Source organism: Lynx canadensis, chromosome A3 (genome assembly GCF_007474595.2).
Source record: "Lynx canadensis isolate LIC74 chromosome A3, mLynCan4.pri.v2, whole genome shotgun sequence".
In the NCBI taxonomy this organism is placed as follows: domain Eukaryota; kingdom Metazoa; phylum Chordata; class Mammalia; order Carnivora; family Felidae; genus Lynx; species Lynx canadensis.
Window position 1 is genome coordinate 13,262,432 of NC_044305.1, and position 17,376 is coordinate 13,279,807.

The following is a 17,376-nucleotide window of genomic DNA, read 5'->3' on the forward strand; positions in this document are numbered from 1 at the left end:
AGAAATCAATGGTTGTTTCTGCCTGTTCCACATATGCCTTACTGAAAAGGCAATACGCAGACCCAGACAACCTCTTATGCTTGGCACTAACAGGCCCACCAAATTGGGAAGGTGATGGAAATCCTGACCCAAGAGGGGCAGACAAATGACTTAACAGGAGTGGTTAATGACTTGATCTCTGACAGACTGGGAAAGATACAGAAAAGGCTTTCCAATCTATTTACCCTGCCCATGATGTGTTTGTCGGAAAAGTAAAAATGCTGAAGAAAATCAGGTTTGGATTGGGAAAACACACGGCGTAAGATGGTTCTGAAAAAGCTGCTGGGGATGAGAAAGGTACTAACGGTGGATGAGCTCATGGACAGAGTCCCCAGTTAAGAATCTGTGTAAAATCCAGACCCTTCATGACATATTAAAAAAATCTTAATAACGGGGGGGCGGGGGAGAGTCCCACCTAGGGAGAAGTGACAAATGCACTGCAGGGAAGAGTAAACATTTGCGTGCTGTGCCCAGAATAAAGATGGCCTGTCCTCAACCCCTCCTCTGAGCTCAGCTCTGACACCCAGATGACAAACACAAAATAGATGCTCAGAAAAAGTTCACATCTGGGACAGAGAATAAAATCTCTCCAGAGTCCAAAATAAGTATTCTGTGGAGGGCAAGAAACCTCCTATGAAAGGAGAGACAGCAACTAGAAAATGCCGGCTATGGTGAGATGGCTCTCAGATGTGAACCAGATAAAAGGATTTCACTTTGCCTGCCTGGTAATTTCTACCTTTTATAATAAGAGGAGACATTAATGAGATAATTTTAAAGGTTCTATTCACTAAATTGCTTGAGTAAAGATGTTCTATTTAGTATTTTCAGCTATAAAATGTGAAATATTGTTATTCAGGGAGAAAATTTAGCCTGCCAAAACATAATAGGTACAGAGTAAGAACCACTCTAGAAGGTAAAAATTCACATAAAAATTTCTGTCACCAGGTTTGATTATCTCAAAGTAAGTTAATAAAGAAAAAATTTTTCCTATGTAAGATAATATTTATCAGTGTAAACAGACTGTCAATTAAGTATACAAAAAACTTTTTTTGCTACTTTTTTCATCTGTGGAAATTAATCTCAAGCAGCTTCAAGACAGGTAACTGAGCCTGGCATAAAATGACTGAAAACTACAAAAATAGCTTTTTTTTTTAAGAGTAGAATACTGTTATGTATGTATGTGTACATAACATATAAATATATATGCACATGTAATAGCTATAGGTATGTTATGTATATTTAAATTTTTTTCAAGTTTATTTTTGAGAGGGATAGAGAGAGTGTATGCACAGGGCAGGGGTAGAGAGGGGGGTGGGGAGAGAGAGAGAGAGAGAGAGAGAGAGAGAGAGAGAGAGAGAGAGAGAGACACGGAGGGCGGGAGGGAGAATCCCAAGCAGGCTCCACTGGCAGAATCTGATGTGGGGCTCGAACTCACCAACCATGAGATCGTGACTTGAGCCAAAGTTGGATGCTGAACTGACTGGGCCACCACCCAGGCACCCCATGTATATTTAAACCTATTCCATTTTATCAAATTACTTATTGCAGGTCCACAAGGTACATACAAAGCAAACAGTACAGGCTTTGACATCAGGCAGACCCAACTGCAAATTCTTTACCACCCAGGATCTAATGTTGGGCAAGGAACTCAATCTCTGCCGCCCGACCTGCTTCCTCATCTCCGGGATGGCACCTACAAGACAAGCCTTGACATCACCATTTAGGGTTAGATGATCGCATGAGCAATCCTGAAGGTGAATACAGATAATAATGCAACTACATTTAATTTCATTATGTGCTTGATCACTTATACTGGCTTTAAGTCTTTATTCCCATAGTCAAAAAAGTACAGACCAAGTCTGAAGCTCATGTTGATATCAAAAATTACTCCCAGTAATTCTTAAATTATCGTATTTTTGAAAACTTGTTTATGAAAAATGGGTTTGAAGTTAGAGAAAAGAAATATACTGATTTCAAATGCTATTGGGAGAGAAAGCTAGGTGTCTCTACATTTATTTTTTATTTGTTTATTTGAGGGAGTTTAACTGTCAAATATACCCAACTCAAATGCCAAGGGTTTTACTGAATCTTAAGAGTTGCGTAAGAAACATAAGAAATGGGGGTGCTGGGTGGCTCATTCGGTTGAGCATCTGACTCCTGGTCTCGGCTCACGGTTTGAGTTTGTGCCCCACTTGGGCTCTGCGCTGACCGTGGAGAGGCTGCTTGGGATTCTGTCTCTCCCTCTCTCTGCCCTTCGCCCGCGCCCGCATGCTCTCTTTCTCTCTCTCAAAATAAATAAATTTCAAAAAAAAAAAAAAAAGAAACGTAAGAAATAATCTATGCAAAGCATTCACTACAGTGGGTATAGGTACTTTTACATGAGCGTGCAGCTGCAAAAATAGTTAACTCTCAATAACTCTCAAATGAACAAAATGTATATACACACATACACAAAGTTTTTACCTGAAAGATCATGTCTAGTAATAAAGCTCTCGGGGTTTGAGGGAAACGCTCTTTCGCCTGTAGTAATGCGACGTGCTACACAGATCATACAGGATTGCAAATCTACAATACAAATTCAACCAGGTAAGGATTACATTTAACTTTTGGACAGATCTCTCAAATAGACAAGTAAGGACATGGAATTCAGTCAATGAATACAACAATGGAAATCAAAGAACTACAAATTTGGCTGCTGTCTGAAAAACATTTCAAACATGTGGTCAATCTTACCTTCCCCTTCCTCCATCATAGCTCGAGGCTGAGACAGGGCAAAGCACTGCATTGTTTCATATCTCTGGCGCATTTCAGGATTAGTGTTGATGTCTTCCAGAATATCATGTGGTGTTTTCATCAGCATACGGCAATTAAAAGTATGGCTTTTTTGTCTCTGGGTCTCATTTGTCCAGGCAACTCCATTGACTTTGGAAAACAAATTGAAAAAAGTTTTTTAAAAAGCTGGCAATTCAGGGGTGCCTAGGTGACTCAGTCAGTTAAGCATCCAACTTCAGCTCAAGGTCATGATCTCACAGTTCATGAGTTCGAGCCCCACATGGAGATCTGTGCTCTGCTTCGGATCCTCTGTCTCCTTCTCTCTCTGCCCCTCCCCAACTTGCCCCCTTCCTTCAAAAATAAACCTTATTTTTTAGTGTTTACAAAATTAAGAAAGGAAATACACATTAAAAGACTACCTGTAGATTTCGGTAAGTTTTTAAGGAAATCCTTTCTGTCTTCTTCATGCAAGATACTGTAGACACTTGTGTTAACCAGGTCTTCTTGCTTATATTGCAGGTATTGTGTGACATTTTCTGACACAAATACAATGTTTCCATCACGATTCACCACAAACAGGAAACCATCCAATGCCTAAAGTGGGATAGGTTAATATGGGCTATTATGGACTGAACTGTATCCCCCACCCAAATTCACACGTTGAAGCCCTAACTCTCAATGTGGCTATATGCGGATATTCGGACACAGGGCCCTGGTTATGGGGTTAAGGTTAAATGAGGTCATAAGACTAGGGCTCCAATCCAATAGGACTGATGTTCCTATGGAAGAAGACAGATACGAGGGGTGCACAGACACAGAGAAAAGGTCATGTGAATACACAAGGAAAAGGCAACCATCCACAAGCTAAGCAAAGAGGGTTCAGGAGAAACCAAGCATGCCAATACCTTGACCTTGGACTTCTAGCCTCCAGAACTTTAAAGTCCTGTCTGTGATATTTTTTCATGGCAGTCTTGGCCAATTAAAGGCACCAGCCTTAGCACTAAACAGAATTTTTTACAACTACTAGTGATTTAACAACCACTGCGAACAACTATTAGCCACCACTTAGCCATTTCTATTCACACAGCACAATTACTATAGGATTGTATTTAAAGAATTAAAAATAAAAAGAATTTGAGGGAAAAAAGATAGATACAGCCAACATAAAATCTGAATGAATGTCTAATCTAATGTTTGAAGAATTACATCTTGAAAAGAGTTCTTAAAAATGAAATATCCTTAGCACTTCCTGGTTTTCCATTTGATACAAAATCAAGCTACAGGAGCCACCCCACTCCCTAGTGAGAATTTACAAAGAAGAACTGAACCGAGCAACTGAGAAGTACTTGAAGTGAACTAGTTGAAACAAAAACAAGTTAACAGTTGCACTTTATGAAGAGCCTCCTCTCTGTTCCCGTCTCCTGCTTTACAGCGAGAGAAACATGCTATAGGCGAATCATACCTATTGAGGACAACTACTTACAAAACAATGTTTAAGCACGTCACAAAAAGCATATTCTTAAGTCTTAAAAATTCCTCACAAGTATAATATACTTGCCTGAAGTAAAAGTGGCCCTAAGGAATCTTTATCAATTACTCCCTGCCCCGTAGAAGATACATCAGCTTTCTGAACATCATCATCATTGGAAATGGCTTTTCCTGAAAAGACAGAAGACAATACTACAAACATCACAAATATCAGTTACAGATCAAATTCACCTCCAAACAGTCCCCAGAACACGAACACACACACACACACACGCACACACGCACGCACGCACGCACGCGCATACATATGCACATATACAACATTTCCTGATAAGAAACCAATTCTGCAATTTTTATTTTTTTTTATTTTTAAAATTTTTTTTTTCAACGTTTATTTATTTTTGGGACAGAGAGAGACAGAGCATGAATGGGGGAGGGGCAGAGAGAGAGGGAGATACAGAATCGGAAACAGGCTCCAGGCTCTGAGCCATCAGCCCAGAGCCCGACGCGGGGCTTGAACTCACGGACCGCGAGATCGTGACCTGGCTGAAGTCGGACGCTTAACCGACTGCGCCACCCAGGCGCCCCAATTCTGCAATTTTTAAATCTTAAAACTTGAGTTACTCAGGAGGGCAGAAGATACCCTTAATTTTCTTTCACTACTACATGTACTATCCCATGGCTTCCTGAAAGGCAACTAACATGGGACAGGGTGAGAACACTGGCCTCTTTCTAATGCTCTATTAACTATTTCTCAAGGAGTACTAAGTTGGCCAACTCATTTGTCCAATCCCACACAGGACAGGTCCCACTAGTCCACACGTGAGCAACAAGGTAGCAAAAAGGCAAATGTAAACATAGTTAACAAGTTCCTTCTGAAAAGATTTGAGTGTTTTTCTTACTTTGTATTACCTTGCTCTTTTATTTGACGGATCTGTCTTACTGTTTCCTTTAAAATTGCACATTTATCTGGTTTGACATTGAAATTGTCAATATCACTAAGATTAGCAGATATAAGTTCAGCCAGTTCTTCAATATATTTACTCTCCTGCTCCCGTCTCCACTTTTCACCACTGCAGGTAAGACTGAGAGAGAAGATTGGGGGAGGGGAGAGAAGGCCATGAATGTACCTATCACAAAAAAACGCCGGGAGCAGAATCACCAGCACCTTCATACATAAGCAAATAAAATTTAGCCAATAGAAACCATCAAAAACTCATCTTGGAGAAGAAGTACAATACAGCAGAAATTCAGGCAAACCTAAATTCAAGTCCACCTTTTGGTTAGCCTGGTGGCCTTGGGGACACTTAGCCTCTGACCATGCAGAAAATAAGGATACACAGTCTTTACATCAAAGAGACAGTAAAACAACAAATAATAACAAAAAGAGTGTTAGCTACTTATTAATGACAAGGTTTTACATAAGGCTTATAAGCCATTTTTTACTTTGTAAGAATCACATTAAAACTCAAGTCATAGTGACCTTGGCAAATACTAAAAAGGCTAGCGTAACATTGCATGAAATATTAGATTTCTATTTTTTAAACTGCAAACTTTATTCAGGAAAAGGACGATGAAACCTCACAAAGGCCAAAATACCAACTTACAACATCTTCTTACAGGAATTTAAAGAGTAATCTGATCTGCAACAATCTTGATGCTCTATTCCTGACTCCTACCTACCTCTTTCACTAAGAAATGCTTCACACTACCTCAAAAGTGTTAGTTATTGGACTAACTCACTTTTATCTGAATCACCAATAAGATTTCTATTATATCATAAGGATGTCTATCTGATCTATGTGCCATTCTACTTAATTCAAAGCAAAATCATATTATTTAAGCGAAGACAAAAATCTACCTAAGAAGTTAAACAACAGAAAGCTAAAATGTTCGTTTTTAAGTCAAAAAAATAATGGTAGTGGGAGGAGACCTTGGTGAAGGATCAGGAAATAAACGACCTACCCCTGTCCTGGAGTATCACATGGCAATTTGCGTTTTCGTGAATCAGGGGCCAGTGGATCCAAGGAGTTTTCTCCTAATCCGCTCATTGTGACTATACATCAGCAACTAAGAAAGAATGATGATAAGATGAAAACATTGTAAAATACCCATGTTGTATGCTTGAATGGTTGAATCTTATAATTCAGAACTACTTTCCCTAAATGGTTAGGTAAGTCTTAATATTCTTAATTATAAATGAGTACCCTGAAGACAACGTCAAAAGTTCATATTCTAGTTTAATTCTGCAGAATGTCAAACCCCAAGACTAAAATGTTTCTCAAGTCCCACTAAAAATGTGTATGTTGAATACTCTGAATACTTCAAAGGATGAGGAAGGCATCTTCTTCATATTTAATAACAAGAAAAAGAGACCATCAACTTTTTCCAAGTGATAAAATCCTGGGGTGCCTGGCTGGCTCAGTCGGTAGAGCATGCAACTCTTGATCTTGGGGTCCCAAGTTCAAGCTCCACCTTAGGTGTGGAGATTACTTAAAAATAAAATCTCAAAAAAAAAAAAAATCCTAGGGGTGCCTGGGTGGCTCACTCGGTTGAGAATCAGACTCCTGATTTTGGCTCAGGTCATGATCCCAGCCAGGGTCGTGGGATGGAGCCCCATCCATTTTGTGCTCTGCTCTGAGCGTGGAGCCTGCTCAAGATTCATTCATTCATTCTCTCTCAAATAAAAAAAAAATTGAAAATAAGAAAAAAATCGTGAGTTTTATTTATACCCAACTAAGGACAAATTAGAGATTATCCTGTCACTTGGTAAGGAGTCTTCAAATGATACATGTCTACATTTTTTTTCAGGCTATTTTCAAAGTAGCACATTGCTTTCCTTTAAACTATTTCATTAATATTTATTACCCACTGTGTTTTTCTTCTATGACTTCAAAACTAATCTTAGAGCATGTAAATAATCTGTAAGCCCCACTACATGAGGCCTGGAGAGTAGATGCACAATGAAAAGGGGGAGGGGGGGATTTTCATGGTATCTAAATAGCAACAATCATTTTAGTAACGACTGATGGAAATACAATGTTTTGGTTAAGGTTTCAATGATGAAAATAACGAAGGGTGTTTCTTTTCTTTTTTTTTTTTTAATGTTTATTTTTGAGAGAGAGAGAACGCGCACACGCAAGTGGGGGAAGGGTGTGGGGGGGGGGGCACAGAATCTGAAGCAGGTTTCAGTCTCTGAGCTGTCAACACAGAGCCCGATGTGGGACTCGAACCCATGAACCACGAGATCATGACCTGAGCCGAAGTCAGACGCTTACCCGACTGAGCCACCCAGGAGCCCCACCCCACGTAGGGTGTTTCTTGTTGAAACAGTAACAGTGTTTTAACAGTCAGCAGCTCATAATTTTAAGACCTCTACTAAACCTTCACATACAAAGAATTTTATTTGTCCTAAATTCTTATTTAGGAAGACAACCCTTGTTCTAAACAATTCCAAGTCAATCAAGAAGTTCGAATTTTCCAAACTTTTTCTCAGTATGTTAAAATGCATCTTGCATTCCATCTAGATTTTTAGACATATACTGAAGGACATAAATTTCCACTAGGTGGCACAATACTACAGAGAGAGAGGAGACAAAAATGCAAAATTTCATACAGGATGCTAATGAAAGTTAAAAAGCATAGCTTTTAAAAAATCAAAACCACATAATCACTAACCAAGAGTTCTAGATTATGACATCACCTGTACAGATACTGTAGGTATGAATTAAATACCAATAAAATCCATTCTACCTAGAAGTTTGGTAGTAAAATGCAAAATCAAAGCTGAAAGGCAGAGAGGTTTCCAAGAGTCTTTTTCTCCTCACAACATTAAGCTAAAGTAAAGGAGAGAGTAAAGTACTTAAAATGCCTTTTTTTTTTTTAACAATTTTTTAATGTTTACTTATTTTGGGGAAAGACAGAGAAACAGAGCGTGAGCAGGGGAGGGACAGAGAGAGGGGGAGACACAGAATCCGAAGCAGCCTCCAGGCTCTGAGCTGTCAGCACCGAGCCTGACGTGGGGCTCGAATTCACGAACTGCAAGATCATGACCTGACCCGAAGTCCGACGCTTAATCAACTGAGCCACCCAGGTGCCCCAGAACTTAAAATATCTTTGATTAATAGTGGCTTAATATTATGGTTTTAAAGCATACCCAGATCTCACAATGCCAGAAAAAATGTATTCTTCAAAAATGACAATGTAATAAGAGTCTATAAATATTCCAGATTAAAGAAAACTAAAGAGAAATGACAAATATGATGTATGATCCCATACTGGATTCTGTCCTATAGAGGGGAGATGCTATAAAGCACATTATGGGATCAACTGACAAATTTAAAATATGGAGGACAGGATTATTTTATCAATGTTAAATTTACTGAAGTTGAGTTCTGTACATATTTAAGAAGCTATCCTTATTCTTTTTTTTTTTTTATAACGTTTATTTAATTCTGAGAGAGAGAGAGACAGACACACACACACAGAATGCGGGGGGTGGTGGTGGGCGTTAGAGAGGGAAAGGCACAGAATGTGAAGCAGGCCCCAGGCTCTGAGCTGTCAGCAGAGAGCTCCATGCGGGGCTTGAACCCACCAGCGGTGAGATCGTGACCTGAGTCAAAGTCGACGGCTTAACTGCTTGAGCCACCCAGATGCCCTAGAAGCTATCCTTATTCTTAACATTTACAGCAAATGGGTCATTATGTATGTAAATGGCCCTCCAATGGTAGAGGCCATTTTAGGTGAGTGAGAAAAGGAACAGGAGAAGCAAAGGAGAGGGAGAAAGGAGGGTAGCAAAATACTGGCACTGGATAAAACCTGGTAGAAGAGAAACTTGTGTTTGGAGCCCACAAACCTTGAGACCATGACCTAAGCCAAATCAAGAGCCAGTTGCTTAACCGAATGAATCAACCAGGTGCCCCAAAGTTAAAACTTTTTAAAATTTTCACTTCTACACTTGATATAGGATGTCACCAAAATAAGTTTTAAAGGCATAGATTGTATCAATAGAGAATCAAAACCATGACAATCTCTTAGTATGGAAGAAATCAATAATAATTATATTCAGTCTAAACAGGAAATGCACCCAAGTCATTCACATTAAGCCAATTTTTATGTGCACTGGGAGAAACACAAATATATCTACATGTGTCCATGTATACAGACGTGGCTCTTTCTCTTCGTGTGGCACAACAACAAGCTATAATGTGCATGACTGTCTAGTCTATGTGTCACCAAATTTACTCTTTCACAGAATCCACTGACCTCTAAATAACAAAGGCAATTATCCAGCAATGTACTAACGCTAAATTCTAATGTAAAAACCATGAAGGTTTCGTTATTTAAGATATAAAATATTTCTCTCTTTTTTTTTTTTTTTTCAAAGAAAAGATTTGCCAATTTCTACTGTATGATACCTAGGGGCGTCTGGGTAGCTCAGTCAGTTAAGCGACTGACTCTTGATTTGGGCCCAGGTCATGATCTCCCAGTTTGTGAGTTTGAGCTCCGAGCTGGGCTCTAGGCTGACAGTGTGGAGCCTGCTTGGGATTCTCTCCCCCCACCCCACCCCATGCATGCATGGGCCATGCACTCGTTCTGTCTCTCAAAATAAATAAATAAACTTAAAAAAAAAAAAAAAGGCTTTGAAGTGTCTGGGTGGCTCTGTCAGTTAAGCATTAGACTCTTGATCTTGGCTCAGGTCACGATCTCACAGTTTATGAGTTTGAGCCCCACAGTGGGCTCCACACTGACAGCACAGAACCTGCTTGGGATTCTCTCCCTCCCTCCCTCCCTCTCTCTCTCTCTGTCCCTCCACCGCTTGTGCATGCTCGTGCTTTCTCAAAATAAATAAAAACTTTAAAAGGGGGGGGGGGGATTGGAAACCAATTTGACAATAAACTTAATATATTGAAAAAAGGGGGGGAGAGATTTTTATTGCACAATATGTTAAAAAAAAAAAAAAGACCATATGATTTCCAAGAGTGAATGAGATGTTAAAATAACAAAAAAATATATCAGCAAATATATCTCCTAAATTTCATTATGACCAAGAAAATGCTCAATATGAAAAATTATAACTATTTCTGCTTAAAAAATAATACTTTTCAGCATATACAACAGCTAATACAATTATTCCTGAGCACAAATGACTATGACAAATACTTTATGTATAGTTTTGTTTATTTGGTATTAATCTTCTTTACAAACATAAAAATTGTCAATAGCATTGTTTTACTTGCCAAGTCTGCTGCCCGCTTCTCGCTGGCAAAGATGGACTCAAAACTATCTGTCTGAGGGGATATGTTATCTATTTTGGTAAATTACTCTTTCTAAGGTACGAGAGGTCAATGTTTAGTGTACACATCCTAAATTTAGATCATTTTCAGTCAGTAGTCAAGAACCAAGGTGGGAGGAGAGAAGACATTACATACTAGGCCCATGAATAATTTTTCCTCCAAAGAAACTAAAAGTTAAGAAACATAAATCAGTAACTGTATAGCTTACATTTTTACATCTTAAATTATTACCCATCTAGGTTAGAGGATATGCAGAGTTGGTAAAATCAACATTCAAAGAGGAAATAATACAGCACAAGAGCCCCAAAGTATCTTTGATAAGAACAGTCTATGAAGACTGAGCCCCTTCTAAATTCTGACTCCCTACAATTAAAGATCATCTACACAGCTGAGTAGAAAATTAACACACAATATATACCTGCCCAAGTAACTCTTGAAATCCCCTCATAAATCCAATAATGACTTGCATAGATATACTTTGAAGTTGCTAATGAAGAGATGTCCTCCGACTGATTATTAAGCTGGAGGTCCACCTCAACCACACTTCCAGGCAGAATGCAATCCAATCACAGAAGCTTTTCTAAGCCCCTGACACCATAGTATCTAAAAGGACTACAGTGGAGAACTTTTCATTGAATCAGAATTCAAAGGCCCAAAACGTATTCAGTCTTTCAATGTGAACACAGCCATCTGGATCCTTGAGCCATTTTTACAATATTTTTTTAAATTAAAAAAAAAAAAAAAAAAGAATTTTACTTGTCACTCAAAAGTCACGATAATGTTGGGTGTATGACTGAGCAGCATCAACTAGCTTTCCTTTTGGTTATTTGACAGTTAAGACGAGAGAAAAATCTTGATTGTGTACAACTAGCCAGATGCACAAGGATACAGGAAGTATTCCTGTCCAAAAGGAAAAGATACCAATCAACAGTGCTAACGCCCATTAGGTAAGCCACAAGTTGGGGGGGGGGGGGGTGGGATGGTGCGGGGGAGGAGGGTCTAAGAAAAGCCACGCCAAAATGGGATGACATATTACTCAGTAAATCTCAAATGGCACAGAAACCAACGAAAATATTTCAGTTTTCCTAAGTTAATAAGGGAAAGGGAAGGGGATAACTTCTGTGGCAGTACAGTGCTGAGCATATCGCATATTCTGCATAATCTCTCACCATGACTCTCGAAGATATGTATTATTATTCCCATTTTATAGATAAGTACACAACTAAATAACTTTCCAAAGATCACACACAGATACTGGATGGCATAACTAGGACTCAGACCAACAAATCTGTATCATATGTTCCTTGGGCATTTTATCCCTCACTGAAATAAACTTTTTTTTTGAATCACACCATCTCCAACCGGTTACCCAGAAAACTTCTTAGCTCATCAGTAAGAACACTGAGACGTTGTATACTCAGGGTTTGTGGGTATGCTGGATCAGGGGCAGAGGCAAGGAGCCACTACAACTCAACAGGTACTAATGCTGTTACTCCTCTCAAGTCCCCAAAACTAACCACTGGTCTACAAGTCACCAGATAAATGGCCCTCTGGGGGTGGTCTAATATTAACCATAACCCTTACTTCCACTTGAAATCAACTGTCTCGGCTTAAACAGCAAGAAGAAAACTTGAGATCAGAAAAGCATGAACTATACCCTAAAATAGCCTGTCAAATATTTTTATTCTTGGGTTTTCTCAGGTTAAATGCTGGGGCCAAAAACTTTTGACTATCCCACCAGTAATTCAGTTTATTCATCAGGCCTGTTTGGCTGACTTATACAAGGTATGATTAAATACACTTGGTAATTAGGGAGTGTTTCTGGGTGTCTCCTGAGAATCACAGTAACTTGAGGAAAATTTTCCAACAACAACTATAGATTTGGAATGATTTACTGAAAACCACTTGAAGCTGTATGTAAAAGCAGAGACTGCTCAATCCAATTAGGGGGAAAAAACTGCTCTTGGGAAAAATTATGAGACATTCTAAACATATAAATATATATAAATATATATATAAATCACTACCCAAAACTAAAAGCTCCAAATTGACCCTCTTACTTGAGACAATTTAGTACATAGTCACCACTAGTTAAAGCTTTAATCCTACAAAATTGTATTTTCTAAAATATCAAGTTAAAGGTTTTATTTCAATCTATGGTGTGGCTCCAAAAGAACCAGCACCACAGAGGAAAGGACTGAAGGAAAGAGAACCTGTGTGTGTTTAAGAGACCATGGGGGAGGGGGTGGGAGTGTCATAAACATGGAACCACTATGAAAGCTTCCTCATCAACTGGATGCCTCTTCCAGTGAGTATCTCCTACTTTTATATTTTAATTCAACCCTGGCAAAGAGGACAAGAGCTGAAAGGAGACAAGGAGAGAAAAGAGAGGGAAAGTTTCAATTAAACTTAACTGGCAATGTCCTTTTGTTTTGTTGCTGATAACCTGTTATGTTTATTTAGTGGGATCAAGAAAAAACTACCTAATGCAATCCATTTTTCAATCTAATTCCGTTTCAGCTCAAACACTTACATGCCCAGAACCACTTCAGGTCCAGGAAATAGAGACGAATGACAGCATACGTTGCGGCAACTCTCAGGCTAGCACAAGAGGAAAGCATAAATGATTGTAACAACGCAGGTTGGTAAGTATTAAAATGAAGGCACTGCACAGTGTCATGGGAACAGAGCTGATAGGAAACCTACCAGCCTACAGTTGTTTTTTTAAAAAGAAAAGGCATATAAACAGTGTCCACAGTAAACTACCTTGGTGAGGACATATGACAGAAAGGGTATGCTCTCGGGTTCTGGTCATTCTTCTCCTGTCTTTAGTTCATCCTGCCAGCTAACTTGAAAGGGGGCTGGCAGAGAACCATAGAGTAAAACATCTTATTTTTAATATACAAATTAAGCTGAAAAGCATCCAAGTGTAAGTCGACAGCTATTTTATCCACAGGTTTCACTCTCTCTTCTCCCTTTGTACGTCCTGCCTTTTCATTCTCAATCCACAGGCTGAGCCCAAAGCCCCTTCACATTTATGTTCCAGTTTAAACCTGATGAAGTTGAATTCAAACACAAACTCTCCAGAGGCTCTGCTACCAGAGCTGGGCATACCAATTAGCCAAAGCAGGTGTTAGTTGCAACTGGAAGCTTGTTGCCAAGAGACTTCTCAACCTCCACAGAAGCAAAGGAGTTGAAGTTCACCAATATACACTGTGCAGAGGGAGTTAAGCACGCCAATTCCATCTAAATCAAATTACTCTCTCCTGACAGCGTACTAACTACCTGGATAATTCTTTAGTTATTTTAAAGGTAACACTGACCCTACAATTTAATGCACTGAATCTCTCAGATCTAACCTGAGCGGCACAAACCTGATTTCAGCTTCACTCTAAAAAACATGCTGCCGGGGCGCCTGGGTGGCGCAGTCGGTTAAGCGTCCGACTTCAGCCAGGTCACGATCTCGCGGTCCGTGAGTTCGAGCCCCACGTCAGGCTCTGGGCTGATGGCTCAGAGCCTGGAGCCTGTTTCCGATTCTGTGTCTCCCTCTCTCTCTGCCCCTCCCCCGTTCATGCTCTGTCTCTCTCTGTCCCAAAAATAAATAAACGTTGAAAAAAAAATTTAAAAAAAAAAAATAATAAAAATAAAAAAAAAATAAAAAACATGCTGCCATACTTCTTCAGCACACCCCCACCCCCACCCCCAGCAGCAGCTCCCAAATGACCTATGCTGAGAGGTTCTGACAAAGGATGATCGCTGAAATAGTTCCTGTTTTGCTTTGAAGTCATTCATTTCTTTTTAAATCTTCCCTTTCATCTCTTTTCTATCTAGAATACTCCTACTCATCCATCCTTCAAGATCAAGTTCAACTGTCGCCTCTAGGGAAACCATTCAATTTCTCCCAATTAGACGAAGTTTTTTCCCTTCCTTATCCTGATGCACTTTTCATACTTTTACTACACTGTTTTACACACTGCATTCTATTCCTGTTCACTTTTTGGTCTCCACTTTCTACACGGCAAGCTTGAAACCATTACAAAAACTTATAGGAGGGGCGCCTGGCTGGTTCAGTCTGTAGAGCATGTGACTCCTGATCTCAGGGTCATGAGTCTGAGCCCCACAATGATTGTAGAGATTACTTAAAACTTTTTTTTAATAGATAAAAAGAGAGAGAGAGAGAGAGAGAAAACCTTGTATAAGACTCTTATTACAAACTCCTTCCTCTTTCTTTTTTTACTGCTCCTATCCACCATTCCCCTGGTTCTTCATCCAACTCCTGCTCTTTTCTTTGCCATCCCCTCAGTGGCACTTTTGACCAACTCTACAGTCTTCCTTAAAATACAGAGAATATGTAAGGGGGGCTAGAGGGATAGGAAAAACTCTGTGGAACATTTTTGCTTCTTTTTGACATGTCATTTTTCACTTGGGTATTCCCACTCCAACAAATATAGTGGCTCCAAGCTGCCTATTGAAATAAAACTCAAGGGTATGAATCCTTCAGCTGATTTACTATGACACAATGAAAAGACAACGGAGCTTTGTTGGAATCAAACTTGAGAGCTGAATCTCAATTTTACTAAAAGATAAACTTTCGTCTCCTTTAAAGAGTCTATCACCGGGGCGCCTGGGTGGCGCAGTCGGTTAAGCGTCCGACTTCAGCCAGGTCACGATCTCGCGGTCCGTGAGTTCGAGCCCCGCGTCGGGCTCTGTGCTGACGGCTCAGAGCCTGGAGCCTGTTTCCGATTCTGTGTCTCCCTCTCTCTCTGCCCCTCCCCCGTTCATGCTCTGTCTCTCTCTGTCCCAAAAATAAATAAACGTTGAAAGAAGTCAGCAGCCATTTGTAAAAAAAAAAAAAAAAAAAAAAAAAAAAGAGTCTATCACCTGTTAACTCTGAGGAGAATCACACCTCACATATTCATATGTTTGATGTGAGCATGAAAAACAATACAAAGCAAGCAAGGGACAAAGGGAATAAGGCGATCCTTCAATACCAAAAACAAAGATGTATGTTCAGCGACAGGAATTCTGTTCTCCAGTGAAAAACAAATAGTTACAAATAGCCCGTATGACAACAAATTAAAAGGTTTCAGACAAATAACAAATTAGCCAAAACTATTCAGGTTATCCTCAACTTACAGATTCACAACATTCTCCCACTAGTGTGAGTGGGAAGAAACAGGAAAACAGAGCTACTGTCAGAGCTATCTCTGTGTTCCTAAGATTCAAAAGCATAAGAATACACAGACATCTTTTAGAAGATTCTGCAGAGGATATCCACCTGCAAAGGTATTAGGTAAAACACACAGTGGTGGTTCTTTATGATCCTGTTTTACTTCTGGATCTGTGGTTTAATTTTTCCTTGACAGACGTAAATATCTCTACATCGAAACTATCTAGGGGCACACCTGGGTGGCTGAGTTGGTTAAGCGTCTGACTTCGGTTCGGGTCATGGTATCGCGGTTTGTGAGTTCGAGCCCCGCGTCGGGCTCTGTGCTGACAGCTTGGAGCCTGGAGCCTGCTTCGAATTCTGGTGTCTCCCTCTCTCTCTGCCCCTCCCCTGCTCATACTCTGTCTCTGTCTCTCAAAAATAAGTAAATGTTTAAAAAAAAAAAACAACAACTATTTATACCTAAGGTTCTCTCTTGGCATATGATGAAATATAAGCTGCAAAGAAAGAGAGGACAAGAGAGAAACTAAGTTTTTAGCCCCCTTGAGGTAAATGTTAGTAAAAAGCACCTGGATTAAGATAAGCAGTGATGAGTTAGAAGGGCATTTGCAGAAAGCAGAAATAAAATCTGATATAAATTCAATTAATAAGCAATAAAGATGTAAAAAGGATCATGTGCCCTGTTTTCTCCTAACCCATTATATCTGCTTCAGAGAAGAAAAAAAAAGATATAGGAGAAATTTTAAAACTTAAGAGCAGACATTAGCCACCGAGTAACCAAAGCTGCTACAGGAAATGGCAGTAAGCAAGCAATGAAAGCAAGCAACAGGCAATGCTAACCGTAGGTCAGTGGGCAATCCGGATACTCCCAAACTGCAGTACCTGCGGAATGAAAAACTGAAAGTAACAAGACCCTCCCCCTACAGTACTGAAGTTAGCCCTGGTCGCCAATATCAAAAACATAAAATAGCTACAGAGGGTTTACCTGTGACACTGGCATAATAAAAATTAACAATATGGAGCTTGGATTAATTTTTCAAAGAAAAATACTGATGGTGGAAAAGAGAGAGATGTATCAAGGCGAAAACCCATCTTAACTAGATTTCCTTCTTTAAAAGCAAAGACACTGGAGGGGTGCCTGGCTGGCTCAGTCTGTGGAGCATACAACTCTTGATCTCAGGGTTGTTAAGTTTGAGCCCCACGCTGGGTACAGAGATCACTTAAAAATAAAAAATACATCTTTAATAAAGCCAAGATATGGGAGCAGATGTTCTCGAATGCTAGTGACACAACATGGCAAGTCTGACTCATGAGACTTCCTGAATGGGGCATCATCTTTACTGCAGATTAGTCTGTGACTCAGTCCTTGTTTGCTGCTTCTGTTGTCTTTTTTCTTTTTCTGACCTCACAGCATACTACCTTTCAGCAATTATAATTCCACTCCTAGCCTAAATAACTTTAAATTTAAATTCAAAAAAGTCCTTTTTAAAGGACTATACCTGTTCAAGGTGGGGTAACACTGGTACAATTGTTTAAAAAGTATCAAAGTCTAAATTGAACAATACCCTCAAACTGCCTTCTTAAATAAACCCCCTTCAAAATACAGCTAATATA

At 39.5% G+C, this 17,376-nt stretch overlaps 1 protein-coding gene across 1 annotated transcript in view; it reads right to left on the minus strand.

Moving 5' to 3' along the window:
- Positions 1–17,376, minus strand: part of NCOA3 (nuclear receptor coactivator 3) — a 139,508-nt gene that overhangs the window by 26,666 nt on the left and 95,466 nt on the right. The window contains 6 exon segments of the mRNA XM_030309452.1: positions 2,503–2,604; positions 2,773–2,961; positions 3,231–3,405; positions 4,370–4,470; positions 5,212–5,384; positions 6,265–6,369. Coding sequence (XP_030165312.1) covers positions 2,503–2,604; positions 2,773–2,961; positions 3,231–3,405; positions 4,370–4,470; positions 5,212–5,384; positions 6,265–6,350 — 826 coding nt within the window. The 5' untranslated portion in view covers positions 6,351–6,369.